This window comes from Maylandia zebra, linkage group LG9 (genome assembly GCF_041146795.1).
Source record: "Maylandia zebra isolate NMK-2024a linkage group LG9, Mzebra_GT3a, whole genome shotgun sequence".
Lineage (NCBI taxonomy): Eukaryota > Metazoa > Chordata > Actinopteri > Cichliformes > Cichlidae > Maylandia > Maylandia zebra.
Window position 1 is genome coordinate 3,663,581 of NC_135175.1, and position 22,861 is coordinate 3,686,441.

At 41.6% G+C, this 22,861-nt stretch overlaps 1 protein-coding gene across 1 annotated transcript in view; it reads left to right on the forward strand.

Annotated features, from left to right (window-relative positions):
* Positions 1–22,649, forward strand: part of LOC105941330 (uncharacterized) — a 65,293-nt gene extending 42,644 nt beyond the window's left edge. The window contains exons 20-29 of the mRNA XM_076888734.1: positions 1,096–1,149; positions 3,555–3,626; positions 4,058–4,093; positions 5,920–5,964; positions 10,283–10,315; positions 11,672–11,827; positions 12,101–12,155; positions 13,334–13,528; positions 15,713–15,790; positions 16,282–22,649. Of these exons, the coding sequence (XP_076744849.1) occupies positions 1,096–1,149; positions 3,555–3,626; positions 4,058–4,093; positions 5,920–5,964; positions 10,283–10,315; positions 11,672–11,827; positions 12,101–12,155; positions 13,334–13,528; positions 15,713–15,790; positions 16,282–16,469 (912 nt within the window). The 3' untranslated portion in view covers positions 16,470–22,649. The remainder of the gene's footprint in view (positions 1–1,095; positions 1,150–3,554; positions 3,627–4,057; positions 4,094–5,919; positions 5,965–10,282; positions 10,316–11,671; positions 11,828–12,100; positions 12,156–13,333; positions 13,529–15,712; positions 15,791–16,281) is intronic.
* The last annotated feature ends 212 nt before the right edge of the window (positions 22,650–22,861 follow it).

Here is a 22,861-nt window from a genome sequence, read left to right on the forward strand (position 1 = left end):
AAGTAGTAACTGATCCTTGAGAGGAACTTTTACACGTTAACTTAAAGATTTAATTTTATTTGAAATCCCTGCCAAACAGCACAAGTCTGAGCCATCTCTCACTCGTCACAGTGTGACCGTGTGAACGCTTAGACGACTATAACCAAATCACTGTTCTGCTTGAAACCAGTGGATGTGACTGCGAGGTCTAAGATTAAGTTTAAATTCATCAATCAAGCTAAACAGATGACTGAGTTCATTTGTTACTGTGCTGTACTCAAGCACAGTTGTGGCAGTGTTTACTATAGTAGAGGTGCAATGGGAAAGCAATATTAGTGTTAGCTAGTGTTATTGTTAGCCACTGTAGATGCCTACAGCACACACCTCTTATACATTAACATTTTCAGCACAAACATGACCAGGAAACTGTAAGATTCTGAGAAAGGTTTGAATATCACGCTTCTCTCTATTTCTTTAAATATAGGATGACAATGTGAAGTGAATGTGAAAATGTAGTCATATAAATTATGCACATTGTATCCTTAAGAAAACACAAGGCTCCTAAAAAGGAAGCAACTTTTGTAGTTTTGCTTGGTGAAGCTTCCAAACAGAAGGTGCAGCACATAAAACCTCTTTCAGCTAATTCAGTTCTGCGATTGAAGACGGCATAAAAGTAAGCGCAATCAACTCCATATCGACCAGCTGCAGCATTAAAATAGTGCTTGCAAGCAGCACAGTGTTTGTAATACTCAAATTCCCACATTGGCACTGACAGCACTGGTGCTTGGAAAAGCTCTCTGTCCTCTAAATTTAGTCAGACACTTTTGTGATGTGCTACTCTGATTAGCACAGCTGGTTAACAGGGACGAGAACAGTAATGGGACTGGCTGAGAGGATTGTGATGAATCACTGTGCTGTGTGATTTATATTCACCTTCACTCATCTCCTTTGCAGCATGTGCAGCTATATGAATGCAAATAGCAGCCATGCACTGATGTGCCCTCCATGACCCTTGTGCCTGTCTTGATCTTCAAAAACTGCATCAGAGCTGAGAATGTGGGTAACAGATGACCCTCAGCAGTACGCTCAGACGGATGTTGTGTGTGTTTCATTTAGGGGAGCTGTGGAGATCCAGGAGTGGTTGGTCCTGTTGGTCCACCAGGCCTGACGGTGAGTGGGGGGCTACCTTTGTGTTGCGCTTATGTCGACAAAAAAGCCGTTTATGTAAACAGTGAGAGCAAATGAGTGAAAACTGAAGGTATAATGAACCAGAAGGTCCAACACAGCATCTCAGTGCATCATGGCATGCCCTCCTAGGCTACGTCCACACGTACCCAGGTGTTTTTGAAAACGCCGATTTTTCTATGCGTTTGCACCTTTCGTCCACACGTAAACGGCGTCTTCGCTCACTGAAAACGGAGATTTTTAAAAACGCCTGCCAGGGTGGATATTTTTGAAAACTCTGTTTTTGCATTTACGTGTGGACGAGGAAAACGGAGAAAACGAAGAAAACGCAGCGTCAAAGGTGTACGCCTTTTTTGACGTCACACTGTGCGCCACGTTATTGTTTCGGTGAAATGAATTTCTACAATACTGTTACTGTTACTTGTAATCTCTGCAGTGTTTAAATGCTTACATATACACACAGTTACTGTCCCTCCACACAGACGACTGGTTCTGCTTCTATGCCCCATCTTTGTTTACTATTTCCCACCGAGGCTTCTAGACTTCTGATTGGCCAACATTTCTACACGGTTAGGAATATAGCGCCACCTGCTGCTTTGGCATGTTCATAGCAGCGTTTTCCTTCATTTCTGCCTTTACGTGTGGACGGGATTATTTTTTAAAACGAAAACGGAAAATCTCCATTTTCAAAAATACCCGTGTACGTGTGGACGTAGCCCTAGTCTCAAACTGAAGGTCATGGTACATATACCAAAAAGACAATGACCTCAAGCGTACTTCAAAGCTTTCCAAAGACTATTTGACCAGTAAAAAGGAACACTGGAAATGGAAGTGTGACTTGAATCCACAGATTTGAGATGCAATGGATTCAAAGATAGCAAACAAGCCAGCGTCCGGGAACAGCCTGGAACTATTTGGACCTTAATAATAAACGATACTATCGAAAGTCCAAAAAACGCTGCCAGCAGTAATGACAGCTATTATCAAGGCCAAAGGAAGGCATGTAAAATATGAACTTTTATGGTTATTATATGAAAATAAGGACTGCTTACTGGTTTCATTTTGTTATTTGCCTAATAAATAATATCATTTTCAGTTTTAAACAATTCTTTTTTTCTTCTAATATATTTGGGGTTTCTTGAATGTTTTTATGACAGGTGGTCTAGTAACTCTGTTAAGCACTGCCATATAACGTCATTCTTAGCGTTGCTAAAAAGGCCATTTTAAGCATTTTCTATTATGTTTCTGTTTTTTTAGTCGCTGTTGGGTCTATTAACACTTTTTGTTGTTTTCTTATTTTGACATGTCCCCATGACCTGTTCTGCAGACTCCTGCTGAGATTAAATACAAAAACGTGATGCTAGATGAGACGTCTGTTGATCTGCACAAGTATAAACATTAACACACTGCCTGATATTCAGGCCTCCAATGTGCTTTGGTGGGTCCTGCGGCACAAGTGGACTCAAAATTGTACAATAATGCTAAATGTATTTATTACTTCATCAGATTACGTCTCACATGTCTATGAATAGTTTAGTGTTGAAATGAATTCAGTTCATTAATATATTATTAAAACAAGACATCGACTTCACCAGTTTTTTTTAACCAAGGGCTCAATCCACATGTCCATGCTTTGCTTGTTGCATTGTGGACTTAACAGGCCAATCTACTCACAAGAAAATGTTTATAATATATTTGTGTTTTTGAAGCATGAAGCAAACCTGACCAAGTAGTTTTGCTTCCTAATCCTAAACCTAAGCATTCGGTGTTTGAGGTTCAAACACAATAGCAACATAAAGTGAAGTTTCATCTGTGTTTGCCTAACACAAAGATACAGCAAACATGACGATATTTGCACAATCTCCCAGTTCCAGCAGTTCCAGCCTACATAAAGGTGACAGTCTGATAATTCAGCATGAACCCACATTCCTGCTGTCAGCTCGTACTTATTTCACCAGCCTGGATCTTCCTGCTGAGTGACAGCAGCACTTTTTATGTCGCTTGTTCGTTAAGCAACATGTTACTGAAGAATTACGCCCACAAATGTCAACCGTTTAAAAAAAGAACCCAAGTTGTCTTTGCTGCTTAATTACAGGTACCTTTGTTATTTCCAAGGTGTCATCCTTCAAAGCACAATTTGCTTCAGCATTTTAGAAATGATAATTTCACAAGCAAAGGAACACTTGAAATGTCTTCGCTCAGATATCTTTATAAGCCACGTTTACCTACGCTGATGATTATCTGGAGCCCGAGGTATTTATTGACCACGTTCCAAAGATCCTGGCTTTAATGTGTCGGCTCTGTGCTGGACACCAAACAATCACAGACCTGGTTTACATTCTCTGCATCTTTTCTTTTCTCCCACATCACTGAAATGTTCACCCTCTCAGGGATCAAGTGGAGAACCAGGCGTTCCAGGGCTGCCAGGGGCCATGGGTCTGCCAGGGTTCAAAGGTCATAAGGTGAGAGTCAACTCGTGTAATTACATACAAAAAAACATGGTTTATTTGTCCATAATGAAGTCTTGAAAAGGCAGCAGAGGCAGCACTTGATGAATGATTTATGGCTCTAACTGTCAGGAGCTTACATGATTTACAAGCTGTACTGTGGAAATGTTGACAGCGTGACATAATACATGCTTGTTGATGTATTATTCATACTGTGCTTAGATGGCATGATTAATTTTAATGGTGCTGAAGGTTGTCCTTCACACTTCAAAAGCAGATGCCCAGACACATAAAGACACAATAAACAGCCCTGATCCAGAACATACGGCTGTGTTTGATGCGCAGTGTGCAATCCACAGGACATGTTGTTTCTCTCTGGTTAAGTCTTCGCGCTGTCGCCACAGTGTAACGTGGGCGTGCTCTAACACTCAGTGTTGTGTCATCAGGGGGAGAGAGGTGAACCTGGGTCCAAAGGAGCACAGGTACGGTCGGTGGCTTTTCTTCCCGACACTCATTCACAGTGTGGAATCACATCCAAACTAACCAGCTTCATGAGAACATACGATCCATCATGACTCCACAGACTCTAAGCTCCATCTCAGCACAAGTAGGTTTAGCTTAACTAAAGAACAGCATTAGTGATGCAGCGCTCCATCGATCGTGTTCTAGTGTGTGCCATGCTAATTCATGAAGCAGCGGGGTTATTAAAATATCTAGAAAAAGTGAGGTACCCTGTTAATCATTCTGTTTCATAACAACATAGTTTTTAGCAAACTTAAATACCCAGGGGCAGTATTCAAATATGTGAATGTGAAGTCAAAGTTTCAGCTAATAAATGTTAAACAACAATGACATGAATATAAAAGCAAAGAGAGCGACGCTCTGCCTTCTGCTTCTGCAGACGGGGCCAGAAACATGAAACTAGAGAAAAGCCAAAGGTTACACCGACAGCTCACTGGCTACAGCATTAGCATTATGATAAAACCAGTTTTGAAAAAAAGATTTTAGCACAATGGTTTCATGTGTTTGTTGGTGGCGTGGTATATCGCCGTGAAGTGGGAACAACAAACAGTTGTGATACTGTTGTTCCTGGGAAGGGGAATGTCAGGTTTTTGGTCAGTGGTCCTGACCTCTCATTGAGTCCCGTGATTGGTTAATCGGCGGTACATCTCCAGCTTTACTTATGTGGCATCATGTCAGATGAAAACAGCTGGTGCTGCATACCAGGGTCAGGACTTTACACTGTTATGGAGAGAAACAACAGTTTACCCACTGAGCAGTAGAGGACAAGGAAATCAGAGACATCAGAGGTTTACACAGGTGGACATCAGAGGTTTACACAGGTGGACATCAGAGGTTTACACAGGTGGACATCAGAGGTTTACACAGGTGGACATCAGAGGTTTACACAGGTGGACATCAGAGGTTTACACAGGTGGACATCAGAGGTTTACACAGGTAGACATCAAAGGTTTACACAGGTAGACATTAGAGGTTTACAGAGGTAGACATCAGAGGTTTACACAGGTAGACATCATCTAATTTAATTTATTTTGAACCTGCAGGACAATCAGATATAGTGTTACAGATGATCTATTTGACATTATTTTACAGCAGAGCTTTTGCTTGTTAACTAATTATCACTTTTTTAAATAGCATGAGTACTGAGTGTTCTCTGATACAGGCTTTAACTGGTAGATTTTCCTCAGTTCTTCTAATTTTAATAAGAACATTTTGAACACCCTGTTCTGACAGGATGACACAGCGGACAAAGATGTTTGCAGCAACTATTCAAGCGATTACTTCACTATATGACTGCATTGGACTGCAGTGAGTATGTAGTATATTTAAGTAGCTCCAGTTTCTTAGAGCAAGTGTAAGAGGCCAAAGACGTCTAATGTAAGCTGATCTTTAATATAAAACCTCAGCTTTGCTGCAGCCACTGTTGTCTGCACTGGTTGCTTTTACATGCACTAATGGCAGACAGAGTGATGGCCCAGAGGAACCTCTGGGTGCTTCCTCTGCTGCAGGATGTGGTTGGAAAACCACACAAATGAGATAAAAAAAGTCAGGTTTGTTAAAGGTCACCAGCAGCCAATTCTTATCCCTTCTCACTCTGGCTTTCCCTTATTGGCTGCTAGTGGTAATCATGACCTTTTCTCCACTCCCCCTGTCCCTCTCTCACACACACACATATAAAATGAAGACATTGACAGGCACACACCAGTGCATACACACATTCAGCCCCACACACATGCAAACAAATTCACACAATCCTCCAGTCAATGATGAGGTATCTCTTTTGCAGGGGGAGCGAGGCAGAGACGGAGATCTCGGGAGTCCCGGCGTGTCGGTGAGTGTAGAATCCTTCTGCTTCCACTGGGTGGCAGCGGAGCTTATGTTTTCAAACACTGTGTTCAAAATGTGTGTTTCTTGTGTGTGTGTGCACAGTTACTTGAACCAAATGTCCCCACAAGGACACAGGGATGGGACTTACACGGAGCTAATTTAGGCTTACATCATGAGGTTACTTTAAACTAGTTTAGGTTGGGGAAAAATAGAGAATTGATGAAATTTGACCAAACCAGTATCTTGTTAGAATTTCTTTTCTTTAGCTATCTGTAGCTAATAAACTGGAGCCCTCAGAGAAATTCTCCCAAAGTCATTACAGTCCTTACAGATCAGGTCAAACGTTTGCACACATCCATCGTGAATGTGACTGTAACTGTAGGCTTTCTTTGTACTGTTCAAACGGTGGAATGATTGCACAGCATACATGCTTAGTGGCTGCTGAAAACAACAATTGGGTGCAAAGGTTTGAAATTGTTTTTGGATTTTTGAATTGTTTGATTTGGCCACCAACAAGCCACCAAACTCTAAATACCTTTTTAAGAGACCACGACAGTGGGTGAGAATGAGAATTATCACAACATTCATGCTCATCATGAGTTACTTACTGCCTGATTGTGATCTTATAAAGCACCTTAAAAAGCCTCTGTAAGAGCAGTGTTATATGGATTTCTGCTAAAAGAAAACAGTACATTAAAAACACAGTAACACCGAAAAGAAAAAGAGGGGAGTAAAACAGCAACAGTGCTTTACACAAAGAATCATAAAATCTAGTCTGGAAGCACATATTCAACAGCCACTCAGAGAGAGGTGACTAAGCTGAGTTAATATGCCTTGATAAGTGACCCTGGAGACAAACTCCAGGGGCCCTCGTGGCAAAGCCCCAGCCAGCTTCGTTGTTCAGGCTCAAGCTAAGATCCACATTATTGAGGATCACAGTGCCACAGTTCAGATTCTTGGCAACAGCGAGGAGGGCCCAGAGGAGACACCGTGTCAGAATAGGCTGAAATACAGACGTTTAACTGAAAATCAATGGTCAGTTTACAGGTTTCGATGGCGTGAACTGGCGAACAAATCTGAAGGTGATGATTAGAGAGACAGACAGCAGCTCTAGGACTGCTGGAAGTGCAATAAAAAGACACATTTTACAGCTCAGTCTAATAACTTTAGCTCACACAACACCATGATTGATTTGCTCAGGGAGGTAAAATTAATGATATTTTATCTATGTCTAATAACATCAGTCATACATGGAGAAACCTCTCGTTGCTCCGTTAGCAGCTATTTTCTCTCAGGTTCATTTGTTTCTGTGTAAAATGCTCCGCAGATGTAGAACGACATGTACAAATATATCTTTAAAAAACACACAAGCAAAAATAACGTGTGAATTTATATTGACGTATGTGTAAACAAGTCACTAATTACCAAGATAGCTTGTTCACATACTTGCTTTGGCAGCTGTGACTTGTCAAAGAAGAAAAAGCAGAAGTATTACTAATAACATGAGTAATATCAGCATGTGGAACCTGAAGCAGATAAATATAATTTAGCTACTTTGTTGTTCTTATCGTGACATGGAGGAAGGCCTGCTAGTGATAAGCTCGCTAGATACAGGAGCTGAAGAACCACTCCTGGGTGGAAAGCAGAACTGACTGTGAGCCATGTAAAGTATTGTTTGTAATAAACAAACAATAGGAGCTCTACATGATATTTACTATAAGAAGAAATCTATTAGATGTAATTGTGAAACACTCCGTTATCCATCAGAGAGAGGCAAGAAACAGCTGCAGAGACAGAACAACTGCTAATGCTGAATAGATGGAATTGTTGTAGTTGGGGAGTATTTTCAAGCTGTTGGCAGATGATTGTTCCTGGCAACAAGGTGAAATGAGATTAGAGAAGCAGGGCAGTATAATAGAACTAGCATGTTTTCCACATTGCAATTATCATCTTTAATGAATGTCAATAAACACAATAAGAAAACATAAAAATCAGAATGTTTCCACCTAATCTATGTAATTGAAGTGTTTATCAGTAGGTATTGATCCCTGAGGCATTGCCCCTCACGTTCCAAGACAAGGATTTGACAGTAAACTTGGAGGTGTGTGCACTGCAGCAGCCATGTTGCATCACACTGAGCCACGGCTGTGTGGTTATGCGTGCGACACTGGAGACACATGAATGTCTCAGCATGCAGCTTAATGTTCACACTCTGTAATTCCTTAGTGTCGAGAATAGCCCAGCCTCCATGTGATGTGCACTCTAGGCTAAATGCATCAGCGGTGAATCACAAGCGTGTCACCTCTGAAATGAATTTGATATTTTTGTCTTCAGACACACTTCCTAATTCCTGCTGGCTAAAATGAATATGATTGTAGTTCGAGGGAACAAGGGCGGGTGTGCCCCTGTTTCCCAAGAGGAAGTGATGAAGCTGTCACTTTGGTACCTAAGGGATGTTTCTTGTGCAACATACTATGTCATTGATTAGTCTGTTACTGACCCTTATTATGTCTGTATTGCACCCATGCACTTTATGGCTACAGCTTGCTAAATTAGCTTGCTAGTGTTAGCTGGTGACGTCCAAAAATCCATCACTGATGCTCCAACAGGTGGCATCATGGTGGCTACAATACCTTTCACACACAGTCTGTGGAGTTTACTGCGTACATTCAGTGCTAGCATTTATGAGGAAGCTTTTAGAGACCAATGAGGTAAAGTAACAAAGCAGCAAACTTAAAAACCTTTATCCCTCTTGTCAGCACTGGCTCTTTACTTGGAATGACTCTAAATCCATAATTATAATTCTTTAGTAAGACCCTACACACACACACACACACACACACACACACACACACACACACACACACACACACACACACACACACACACGATGTTACTGCAACAGAAAATAAACAATAGTAATAATGCTATCTGTCAGATTTCTCAATAGCTTTGTTTGGAGCATTGATTCAAGTCAAAATACAAATGCACAGAGGTGGTTTTTGCAACCATAATTACACAGAATTACACAATATTTATGTGTGTACATTTGTATGTGGTTTTTGTGATAGCCACGGGGTTAATTCTGCTGAGAATTTCTGGAACCTGAACACATTAACCTTAGTTTGCTGAGTTGAGTAACTGCTGTAGTGGACGTTGAGTCTCCCGAGCTGAACATTTTACATTGCTCAACATGTAGGGTAATTAAAGATGTTGGGTTAGGGGTTATTTTTTTGCAGTTTTCAATCCTGTCTTTCTAAACTTCTATCCATGCTACAATAAACATTCCCTACGTAAAACAAGACCTTCCGTCTAGACTAAATTTTAACAACACAAGACATGGGCTGTTTTGTTCATTAATTCATTGAATAATTCAATTGAAGGCTCTTTAATTATTCTACGAAGTGTAAGCTGCAAGGTCTTGCAAGGCTGTTCATATTAGCTTTATGGATTTGTGTGTTTGGTCTATATTATTAACCTAAAAAATGATGAAACACTTGTGGACACTAATTGATGACCAATGACAAAGAAGGGTAACTGAAACTCTTGAATTCTATAAACTGAAACCACAAAATCTGTGAGTCCTTTGACTGGAAAGCTCAGTTTTTGTGTGAAGTGCATCCACACAGTGACTTGAATAGAAAGCAACAAAGAGCTGCAGTTTGAGCAGAAACAGAAACGGCTACTGAACATGCATGAACATTTCCCAACACCAACAGTGTCGCACTGCTGGATGCATTCTCGAGTCTTTGAGTGGATGTCTGTAGGGTTTTTGACCTTAATTTCACATTGATTTTCTTCCTGTTACATCAGCAGTGCGGGTGATTGAGAAAGTTCCTTTGGCAGATTGTGCTGTAAGCCCCTGGCATTATGGCTTTAGTAAGGTTTCTTAGAGTTTCTTTCCTAAAATGATTGAAATCAATTACCTGGTCATGAAAGAAAGAGGAAGTCTGGAGCAAAAAGGGAAGCATTTCATGGAAAATGGAACATACCAACCTATCTGTAATTCAGCAGTGTAGAAGCTTTATAGAACTGTGGTTACCACTGGATCGTGTTTTTAGGGGCTAAGAAATCCACATTTTCATCACATTACAACAAAGAGAAAGAGGTGGGGAAAAATCTTTATAAAATGCATTACAATAACCAATCTAAGTCATCGGTTTGACAGAAAAGAGCAGTTCTGCATCAGCAATGCAGAGCAGCTCATGTAGTTTCTCTGACATACTGTCTTTGATGTAAGCAGAAGTTTCTAACTGTCTTTCTCTATTTTCCCCTCCTCTCGTCCTCCCCTCCCTCCCCACTCTCTTTTCTTCTTCCGTCAGGGCGAAGTGGGACCCAGGGGATGGAAAGGAGAGGTTTGTCGAATTAGACTTTGCGGTATTAGATATAATCCATTCTGTCTTATTCTGCACCACAGTGAGAAGGCCTGTCAAGCCTGCATGGCTGCTATAAAAGACTTACAGAGCCAGTACCTTCAGGCCTGTGGAAATCTGGGCCCCCGGGCAGAAATATACATCACAAAAGCACTCTTTCCCTAAGATGCACACATCTACAAATCAAACACTTACTCTACTGTCTGCAGAATCACAATTTAAGGAGATACAACTTCCCTCAGTCGCTGCCATTTGTAGGACATCAAAACATATCTGCTTTTTGATCATTAGAAAAGCAGATATGCAAAGCTTCACTGTTATTCACTGTTTACTAAAGCTCCTTTAAGACTGTCATTGCCCTACACCTATATCTGCCAAACCTTTCGCCCGTGCGTGGCACACCTGCAGGTTGACAACAACAGCAGCCTATAAAGTCATTGTACTTGTTCTTAGGTAGGTTTACAGAAACTAGTTTCTCTTGACTGACAAAGCATTTGTATTTGTCACAAATTCTGTCAGTTGAAATACCAGATTCGATCAGTTTCAGCTAGCTAGCGTTGGAAACTTTTATTGTTTCCAACTGACTTGATCTAAACTAAGAAAGCTGTAAAGGTTTTATTACACCCTGGTATAGCAGATGTCAGAAGACTGAGGTAAAAGCTGTATGTCCGAGCCATGTGGATGAAAGTTGCTGTATTAACATGTTTTCACACCCAGGGTGTCAAATGCTGCTGTTTTTGTCAGAGCCACTGGTGTATCAAAGATTTCGTAGACCGGCTGCTGCAATATTGGACTGAATGGAGCAAGGCAGAGAGGAATGAAGGATGACAGAGCACCAGTGCTATTGAACTATTGTGGTTTTGGTTCAAATGTCTTCTCACAGCACCGTGAATGTTAAAAAATCAAAAAATCTCATTCTATGTGTACATGTGGCAAGTTGGGATACCCACCTCACTATTGCTGGAACAGCTCAAAAGAGACCTTGCGTGTCACTCATGGACGCCCCAAAAATGATTTGAGATTGAGGATGAGTTTGCAGTGTCTGACTGCCGAGCTAACACCAATGTTGATATGCTACGATGTTTTAAATTCTTACATTACAAGAGAAAGGCTTTTGAATGAGGACAAACCTGTGTTTGACACAGGTAACAGTATCCCAGGTAGTTCACTGTTATTACCTATTACACAACCTTCCAACAAGCCTTCGTATTATTTATCTGCTTATGCAGTTGTTAGGAGTGTTAAGAAAAAGTGTTTAGCAGTCAGTAATTGCAGATCAGTTTTACTGTTTCTCTCTTTAGAGTGTGACTTTTTTGTGCTCTTTTGTTGCTGCTTCAGAAAGGAGTGACAGGTGATACGGGCCCCAGAGGACCCGATGGAAAGAAGGGTGACATGGGCCACATGGGTGTCATTGGTCACAGGGGATTTCCCGGACAGGATGGGTCGCCAGGCCAACCGGGCCAACCAGGCCAACCGGGATATCCTGGCAAACCTGTAAGTGTGCCTCCTTTCTTATCTGATGTTAACAACCATAGCAGTGAGAATAAAAAAGGACTGAAAAATGTTGGAGAAAGGACACTTTCCTGCCACACCTGGAGAGGTCAGGGTTGGGAGTTACTGTGACACTGCTGTCAGTGTGTGTGAGCTACATGAAGATGGAGAACTCAGCATTGAGAAGATCCTCTAAATCTGCAGGCACGAGCCAGAGCATGTTTTCCAAGTCCCAGAGTGGCTTCAGCTGAATCAAAGTGTAATTGTGTGTTCCAGGGTAAGCCTCCCTCAGACGAACATCTCGTAAAGCTCTGCACTGATGTTCTGCGTAGTAAGTATTTGTTTGTGTTCACATCACTCTGCGGTGCAAAAACCAAAGCCGCAGTTGTCTCAAACATGCATTTCACACAATAGCTTTTCATCCATATCCACTTGTTGCAGTAAATTGGCGAATGGGCTTAGTCTAGTTTAAGTGCAGTTGTTTTGTAAAAGACAGTCTTAAACTCAGAATGAACGTGTTAGTCGTGATAAATCACCTCCTTCCTGTTTTTAGCCTTTGACGTAAAGAAGAATCCAGTGAATGTTTTTTTCTCACAGCTCCTTTTTTCCCACCCATAGATAAAATAAAAGATGGATACTGTACTGTCACCTGCTGGTTTGTAAAGTCCTGTTCTGAAGCCTTGAGATGACATTTCCAATGTTGCCATCTCAGTGTTTTGAAACTGGATGTGACAAATGAGGCGTGGATGTGGCTGTGAAAGCATACACTCATGGACACGAGCTGAATAATGTTCTTTTCTGCCTCTTACAACGACCAAAGGTTTCAGAACTGGTTTAATGTTGGATTCAGTGTAACGAAATGAGTATTTCAGTATTTTGCTGACTTCTGTAGGGTCATATGGCTTTTTGTCTCTTAGTGGCCATTTCAAAAATGCAAAATTAAGACAATTCAGCATGTTGTCTGAATAAAGTCTTATGTTGTCTGTACTATCAGGCTTTTTAACTGCTGCTCACAGTCCTGTCTGTCTGCTGTTTTGGGCTAAGCTTTTAGTACAAACCTAAAAAATACAGAGACTGCCTATAGATTCATATTATAAGACTGAATAACTGCAACTACGAGTCTAAAGCTGGCAATTACATGCTGTAGATTATAAGACGCATTAAGCAAAACAAAACAGTCAGATAAGTCAAACTTGACTCAGCTCATTCTTCGTGCTTGCTCCACTTCTGTACCATAGATTCATTAATGTTGAATTCTCTGCAGCTGCTCTATTCCCGTGTTCTACTGCGCGACTGACAGCCTTGAGTTTGAAATCCGCTTCGTAAGCATGTCTCTTAACAGGTGCCATTTTACAGCATGGCACAACCAGAATTCATACATAAGGCGGACGGTCAATTTTTGAGAAAATTAAAGGATTTTAAGTGCGCCTTATAGTGCGCAAAATACAGTGTATTGTTAAAGTGTGTAACAAAAGCAGATTCTTCTCATGTTGTGGCTGTGCCCTACAGACCAGCTGCCAGCATTGCTACAGAGCCTGACTCCTCACTCTAGGTGTGAACCCTGCCAGGGTGTGAAGGGTCCTCCAGGTGAGCCAGGAGCACCGGGACCCAAAGGCTCCATGGGAACTCCAGGCTACCCTGGCAGAAATGGCGCTCCTGGTTACCCAGGACCTCCTGGAATACAGGGCCCCGCAGGCCTCAAAGGTTTGATATGACACAGTTTCTTAAAGTTATGAACCAGTACCTTCAGACAGGTTTATGTTGTCTATACACAAAGCTTCCTCTCACCAGTGTTATATCTGCTCCACTGTGACAAAAAGCTCCATTCTGGCTCCTCACTCTGATGAAAACAAGGCAATAAGTAACAACACAGCATCACAAAGAAGCGATGGGACAAAATTTACGACCGCTTTCATCAACAGTTAAAATCAAAACAGTGTCAATGATGAACAAATTGGATGTGTTGATGTTCACTATACCCCATAAAACAAGATCATTAAACAAGCGAACATCAGTGAAAGTCAGCAGAGCAAAAGACAACAAATGCTCCACACCCATCTCAGCGAGCTGTCTGTGATTTATCACCACTTCAACACAGAGAGTGGCTAATCAGCTGTGGAAGATACCACTCCACTGCTGTGTAGCATTTTAACTTGTTAGGCCAGCCATGCAGCGACTTTGGAGGAGCTGGTTGAGAACATTAAGGGAAGACACTGAATAATTCTGTGCCCTGGATGTGCACATATCCAGTGTACAGGTAATTGTACAACTGTCAGTAATAGTTTAATTCATTTTAAGTTTATTTATGTATCACAAACCATACTGAGTGGAGAAGGCATTTTTCGTCTGAACTCTGCACACATCTGAATCTGCCAGTAGCCCTTTGTTAAATGCAGTGTGATTAAAAAAGCGAGCTATGCCTAACCAATCCAGGAACTCCTTGACCCGGGATATGGGATAACAAAACGTTCTCACTCCCAAAGCGTCGGAAGGTTGGTGGTTCAATCCCTGGCTCCTCCAATCTGCATGTCAAGTATCCTTGTGCAAGATACTAAGCCCCAGTTCTCCGATGCATCCATTGGAGTGTGAGTGCAGTTAGAAAAAGCAGTAAGTTCAGAGAAAGTGTGATTGGGTGATCATGGCTTTTTTATAGAGCACTTTGACGACTCCGGGAGAGTAGAAAAGAATAAGAATCAGTCCATTTCCTATATTACGAGTTTGGAAAAACGAGGAAACATGAGAACTGTTTGGAATGAATCTACACATGTAGGTTTATTTTACTTAAATCGCTTTGGAAAACACCATCTAACACGATTAAGGTGGTGGTTAAGATTAGGGATAAGGTTAGGGTTAGGGCTGGAATACATGGCTGGAGCGTGTATTACTGCGGGAGTGTCATTGTATTCGATGTCATTCACAATCCGCCGTGTATCATGGGAACGGCCACCTTTCGCGTTCCCATGGGACGCCTCGGGATGTGACAAGTTGTCGGTATGTTACACGTCGGGAGTGAGAACCACCTCGGGATAAAGATCAAACTGTGACACCTCGTTCACCTTGCGATAGTCATTACAGAATCCTATAGACTCTTTTTTTTCTACCACAGGAACTATGGACCGTGCACTGTGTGACTCTTTCAGCCCTATGAGTAATTTGTCTTTTGTGCTCAGGTAACCAATAGGGCCTTAAACATACTGTCACGCCAAGGCTCTCTGGGCCTGTGTGAGATGGCAGGCAGCCCACCGCCATAGCCTGAAACACCTCCAGGAAGGACTGGGGGTCATCTGCCTTCCTGTTTGGTGTAGCACCACCACCAGAGCAGGAGGCGATGAAGTAGCCCCAGACTGAGCAACCAGGTTCTCCAGCACCCATGTCTGTCACTTAGCCTGGGTGTCCAGCTGCCGCTCATTTGCGACCATCACCACCATCTGAGCCAGTGCCTTAACTGGCTGCAGTACCTGTGGGTTCAACATGTCACAGTCATTCAGCCGACCCGACCATTAAACTCCTGCCACCATATTGGACTCGACTCATATGCTGTTTTTCTGATATGTTGTGTTAGTTTTATGTCAGACAAAACATGATGGAAAGATTTCAGAAAGTTTAGCTTTTTAAAACTGGGAAGGGCGCAAATCGTTTTTCACAGTACGGTATACGAATATCTCCCACTGCGACCTCACTTTTGGAGTCAGCCTCTAGTTGCAAGGAGAGCCACTGAACCTTTTGGTATCGTTTCCTTTTTCAGCATGGGAAGTTATTGTTTGCATGGAAAACAGACGTAAAATGTCCCCAAAACTCAAATTTACAGAAAACATGGCATTTTTGTTCCCGAAGCTCTCAGTCTGAATCTAATGTTAGTTTTTAAACACAGACCTATCATATCCCCAGGTGACATGGGACCCAGAGGGTTGAAAGGCAGAAAAGGAGATGGAGACCAGGGACCACCAGGACCACCTGGACACCAAGGTATGTTTCATTGTGCACATATTAACCTATTAACTGCTTTTACAATCCCATAACCTCCACACTGGTACTACCCTCTATTATTCACCTATGCCAGGAACTTTACCTGAGAGTTCTGGAAAATGTGTGAAAGCTCTAAGTAGTGTGGATGTTTAATAAATGCCACAAATATACCACGAAAATGAACTTGAATGATATCCCATTCTTAATTTTAATATAGTGCACATTTATGTACACTTATAAATGTACATTTAAGTACGTTTATAAGGCTCTTCTATCTGCTGACCCCACTCTGTCATTTTATGTGGTTGACCACTTTGTGGCTGAGTTTTTGTTGTTCCCACCCACTGTGTCATAATACCACTGTGGAGTTGTTGCATTATTTTGTAAACCTATGATCTAACTGACTTGAACTTCCTAATTCAATTATCACTGACCTAAATTAGGCTAAGTACAGAGGTGGTTCTTATTTCAATCTTTTCTTTTCCCTCCAGGGATTCAGGGTCCCCGTGGCTTTGATGGGATTGGCCAGCCGGGCAACCAGGGAATCCCAGGCAAACCGGGCCCCCCGGGAGATCCTGGCAAAAGGGGTAGCCCAGGACTTCCAGGGGTTTGTGACATCTCTGTGTGCTATCAGACCTACAATCTCAGGGAACACTACAGCAAAGGACCACACATCTGATGACATGGGAGTGAGAGAGGTTGCGTTTGACTTGGCACACACTGCTGACACCTTTAAGACAGAGATATCTGCAGCCAAGGCAGTTGTAACCTCATGAGCTGGTATGAACAGAAATAGGGAGGGCATTGATTCATGATCACTGAATTCATGATCAAAGAGGGTCAAGCTGGCTAGCGTCCTAGATATTTTAAACTTCTAAAGTTTAAATAGTGAATTCTAAATCCTGATTGAGTCAGACGAACACCAAGAGCTGTAACTGAGTCGCATTGTTTTTGTCAGTGTAAGAGGCAAGAAGGCCAGGAATCTGAATAATAATAAATATGTCTACCTCCTTGTTTACCTGAATTACTGTTTAAGTTAATGATACAGAAGGCAAATATGATTAATACCCTCAATAAATATGTATAACCTCTATTAATTAAATCGTGGGCTAATGTGAGAAAAGCACAATTACTATAAACTGCATATTAAAATATTAAAGAAATAGAAAAGGATCAGTTCTTATGCTGTGCTTGGAACCTCTGCTTTTCTACTGAGGATCAGCCAGTGAGGTTATTTCTGTCGTCTGTGCAGCTCTGCCTCTGAGAAATGATGCCATCTGCAAATGGTAAAAAGTGCAGCACCTGCCGCGATGATGAATCAGGATCTGTTGTATGGAACACATTTTCACATGATTATGTTGTGGTTCGCTAAACGCTTTGGTCAAACATATGAATTTAAACAAAGTTCAAAGGTTCATAACTGATAAAGATCTTGACCTCCTTCAGGTGCACAGTACATGTAATCACTAAAGGTGGAAAAACATATTTATGTCATGTTTTGTGCACAGAGCATCACAATTTGTTCAAATCCAAAGCTGTGACAGATGGGTTGTTTTTGTTTTCATGAAACCTGTTACTGCTTTTAATCTGTCATATTTGTTTTCTTGTTTGCCAGTATTATGTATTCACTTTGCATTCCTTTTGTGTTCATGTGGATTACTGTAAAACCTCTGTCAGTGGCCTTAATTCACCTCATCTGCAGAATGAACAAGTCCTTTATATTTGAAGCTTAGATTAAGTTCTTTCTTCTTCTTTCAGGTGTGTATTTTATTTTAAAAACAAACTCTAATTGTAATATTGCTGCTTAAGCCACTTGCAAGTGAAAAGGTCATCCATGTCTTCAACATTATCCATCGTGTTTCTGCTTTGGATTTCTTTTCTCTATTTTTAATACCGTTAAAATCATTAATTATTTCTAGTCACTTTCCTTTTTCAATCATTTATTCTGCCTTATAAATTATACAGCTTTTTTTTTTTTATCTTAACAGTCTCCAAACACCTCACAGGGCACAATCCATCACATCCTAGACCCCCTTTTAATTTGAAATTACTGGAGGAAGTGTGGAGTTTTATTAATTTCAACCTGAAAAAACAAAAACTAAAAAAAGATATATGATTCAGACTCACGGGAGTCTGACTAGTGAGTACTGTAGTAATATTATTATTCAAACACACCCTTATAGTTGAGAATTAAAAACAAACTATTCCTAATGATAAAGCTAAGAATAAGAAAATTTAGCACAGGTCAATGTACTGATAAAAAAAACATCTATATCGTGGTTTTCAAAGATATATTATTGCAGCAGTGAATATATTTGGCAACATGTTGCTATTTAGAATTTTTTTTACAAAAATGAAACGCCTATAACAGCATTGGAACAGAAAGTTATGATACGGACGCAATTTACAAACATCAAAACAGTATAAATGTTATTTTTAAATAGGTTTTACTTTGTCAATGCATACAATGTCCTTTTTTTAATTTCTTCATATTTGGAGAAAACGCTCACATTTACTGTAGACAATCAGAATACTGCATTAAGAGGAAATGTCTCTGTGACCTCATGAAGCAAAACTTCTTACCCTCATTATGCAGACTATCTATAAATATGTGAACTGACCAACCTTTGGTCTCAGGCTCAGCTGGAGCAGCAGCAGTTGTTTGGACTTCAAGTTTGGGTTCATAGGCTGCCGCTTGGTTAATTGTTACCACAAAGGCCCCAGTGCTCCATAGAATACTTTCTTGGTCTTACACAGCGTCACAGTCACAGAACAATGAACTGAATTAGGCATCCTTCTTAAATGTAAGTATGTTTAGTCGTCCTACAGCAGGATCACAATGTGAACAAATTCATTTTACAATTATATGTTAATAATTTTGCGATACAGTACAAAACATAGCATTTTAATGCTAACAGGCTAACATTTAAATATTCCTTTTATTGTGTTTTTTAATTAACAAATTCTCTCCATTCTTTACCCAACTGATAGCTAACAGTTAACAAAATCAACTCTGCTTAGCTGTGTACAGAAATGAGTGGAAAGATGGAGCCTAATAGGGCAGTTTTATCAGATCCAGGTAGACGGACTTAGCATGATGCAGCTTATCCTTGCTAACTGTTCTAGACAAAATTCAGTGAGCATTTTCATACAGGAATAATCAGTGAAACAATGAATGCAAGTACTGGGACACAATATGGTAATTATTTTTTCACACAACATCTCCGTCAGCATTTGTACAAGGTGTTTGTTTTCATAGGGAACGGCTCCCAGAGATCCCCAATTCCACGTATGGTTAGGATTGATAAGGCATGTTATCACTTGTAGACTGGAAGGCTTTACAATTTAGGAAGCCAATTTCCCAACAAGTCTGGTGTTTAAGATTTTTAATTTTTCACTTGTCAGAATAAACTTGGCAAGATTCATATGACTGCTGCGAGTGGGGATAGAGTACAGTTAAACTGAGTTTTTAAAACCCCAGCAATAAAATTCTGACCAGTGCCTTCACCATGATGAACGGCTTTTAAAACATCCAAATTCATTTTTGCAGAAAAATTAGTGTCTACAACAAGTGAGTCCAATATCCATTAATATGTGTATAGGCTATAAATAGATATGAAAGTGGTTTATCCTCATTTGTCTGAAAATGAAAAACATTTACCCATTTGTAGAAATAATGGGATTTTCATCAGGAAACTCTTTCAGATTAGAACATTTAAATGCAGCCATTTTGCATTCATTGGTTTCCACTGAGTAATATGACATAAACATTAACATAATGTTAATAAGTTTATATTGCGCATAGTTATTAACTGATCACTCATCTGAATTTGTTTCTTTGTTTGGTTCCTGTTCAAAGTGTAATTATTGTTGAATATGTATAATCAGAAATGTCAGTTTGGGAGTTATTTCCTGTTTTCACCGTCCTATTTATGCGAATGCACAAATGTGTGTTAACAAGCGTGTGTTTCTCTTCAGCAGTCAATGCTGTCAAAAAGATGCTAAAACTTTCCTGTCATTGTGTTGCTATACACAATGTGCTTTGAGGTAGCAGCCAAGAAGGGTGTAGTTTGTGTCTGTGAACACCCGTGTGTACACCTGTGTGGATGAGAGCACTTGTATTCAAAAGGTTTCTCCATGTAACGATATGCTAGGGAGTGTGGGGAGCTATAGCCCCGTCCCCCAGGGCATGAAGCAGGTATGAAAGAGATCCAGGCCCCAGACATCCAGAGGCCCCAGAGTATGACAACCCAAGGAGGACCACCAGGGGGGCAACCGTGCCATCCTCCTGGGAAGAGCTGAGGAGAGCCCCAGATGAGGGGTCACCCAGCAGCCACGGAGCAGAGGCCCCAGGGGGTTGCAGTGACGTGCCTGTGGGCTCTGCCAGCAGCCAGCTGTGCCAGAGAGGACCGAGCCCTAGGCCCAGAGACCAGAGGGCCCCCCACCCCCCAGGGCCCAGTTGAATCACAGGCGCCAGGTGCTGCCAAGCAGCCACCTGGAGTGAGCTTGTACATACATGACCACCCAGCCCCAGACACCAAGAACCACCAACGCACTGACGTCTGAGGGCATCCGCCACCGGCAGGGAGTGTGGTGGGGAGATAAGCCCTCATACCTCGGAGGGCCTGAGATGTTCCCAGAGAGGTGGAGTCTAAGACCCGACCTGACACATAGACACAGACGAACAGGCGCACACAGACAAACGTGCATTCCAACCCTCATGCACACATATACAAATACTCGACAATCACCCGATGTGGAGAAAGACACAAATAGACACTGTACACACAATCACACTCCCCAAACATACTTTATACCCCAGGTCCAGGTACCCTAGTCCCCAGAGGGGGAAACCACACCTAGACCCAGGAGATGTAACCCTTTTCCCTGGGTGGAGGCAAGCAGACCGCCGCCGTATCTGCAGTAGCAGGGAGGCCCCACATCCCAGAACCCAATCGGACGGCCAACACCTCCCGACGGTTAACAGAGAACGGGGGTGAGTGAGGAACCCCAACCCCCCTCCACCCGCTCATATGTAGTGTTGCTGTGTGCTGTTCTAAAGTGCATTTAAAACACAGGAGGGCATGGTGCTTCCTGCCAGAGAGCAGCACGGCTCCTCCCGAAAACCCTCAGCATTTAAAATTGAGGGTAGGGCACCAGCGCCAGAGATGGGTTTGAATACACAGACCATCCTCTGGACGCTGTATAACGTGCACCCCCCCCCCATGTGGATGTCTAGGTTTCGGAATAAAATTGAGGCACAGGCGGCCAGAAGGGGACAGAGGGGGAGTGCCTCTCCTGCACCCTGGTGAAACACCTGCACCCCTAGCCTTGCATGTGTGGTTGATTGTGGTGGAGCGGGAAGACGGAGGCAGTAAATATTTCTTTCAAAATAAGACACACAACTACAACACGGGAAAAGACCCAGGGAAACCGAGTTAACGATAAAAACCCTGAAAACCATAAATTTCACACCCAAGCCTGAACTCTCACGGCCTGGCACCAAAGAACTCACGGACCGATACCGGTCTGTGGCCCGGGGGTTGGGGACCGCTGTTCTAGATGAGCTGAAGGCCTTTCAGGGAGCTTTTAGTAATAGTCCTGTCTATAATTAATAAATGCATGAACTACCTTTTCCACTCCAAGACAGAATGTTTCCAGTTTTTATGGATACTGTGCAAATGCAAATAACAAATCATGAAGGGCTCAAACGCTTTTTCACACTACTGCATGTGTTTACTACACGCATTGAAGGTCATCCTGGCCCAAAAGGACTCCATGATTCCTCCCAGTGTTACTGTAGTCCAAAGTAATGCCATTCGGAGTAAATATCTGGTTAGGCACCATACTTCTAAAACTTCTGAGGGTCAGGGTACAATAACATCAGTTTTATTTGAATTTAGAAGCAAGAAATGAGAAATCATCCAGGACTTTATGTCTGTAAGACATTCTTGGATCTAATTAATTTTAATTTTGGATGGATAAAGCTGGGTATCATCTGCATTGTAATAAAAACTGGTCCCAGCACAGAACCTTGTAATCTCTATGATTCACCTGACGTGTGAAGAGGACTCCCCAGTTACATAAACAAATTTGAATCTGTTGAATAGATATGATTCAAAGCAGTATCAGTGCTGTACCTTTAAAATGGACAACATGACCCATTAGCTGTTTTATAACTAGAGAGAGTATAAGACTGCAGCGCTGCTTCCTGGTCTCAACTCCCGATAGTCACATTTTGGGGACTTAATACATTTGGCCAGGTTGTGACTGGAGAACTGCTCCGCCCAAAGTGGGGTGGATGCTGTTTGTCCTTATAATTGCCCAATAGACAGTCAGCTTTCTAGACAGCCAAGTGTTTAAAAATATTATGTGGCTAAACATGTCTCTACTGATTCACCTTGAGAGGAAACCAGCACAAACTCCAACAACCAAAACATTGTTTTTGGTAAAGTTGCACAGTGACTCAAAACTGATGTTGGTGACCTCTAATTGACCTAACTGGATCATTACTGCTGATGTGATTTATAATTTTTCACTAGTGTCTCCACTAGTGTCCAGTAGTGTCTCCACTTTCACGTTTCCCTGAGTTGCTTGTAACCAGAGTGTTATTCCTCGGCGGGTTTGTCTCAGAGTAGGAGGGGCTTCAGAAGCTTCAGTGTTTTGAACTGTGTAGAGCATCTTTCCACTAAGTGACAATAAGATAAGTTTGAACATGATGCAGACAGCACTGACCGCTGACATGTCAACATACATTTGCCACACACAAGACAAATTTCTCATTTTACAACTTCAACAACTGCAGATAAACGTCATACACAAGCTCAAAGTAATTGGAAATGCTGCTTTTAGTTAAATATACAGTGGGGCAAAAAAGTATTTAGTCAGCCACCGATTGTGCAAGTTCCCCCACCTAAAATGATGACAGAGGTCAGTAATTTGCACCAGAGGTACACTTCAACTGTGAGAGACAGAATGTGAAAAAAAAATCCATAAATCCACATGGTAGGATTTGTAAAGAATTTATTGGTAAATCAGGGTGGAAAATAAGTATTTGGTCAATAACAAAAA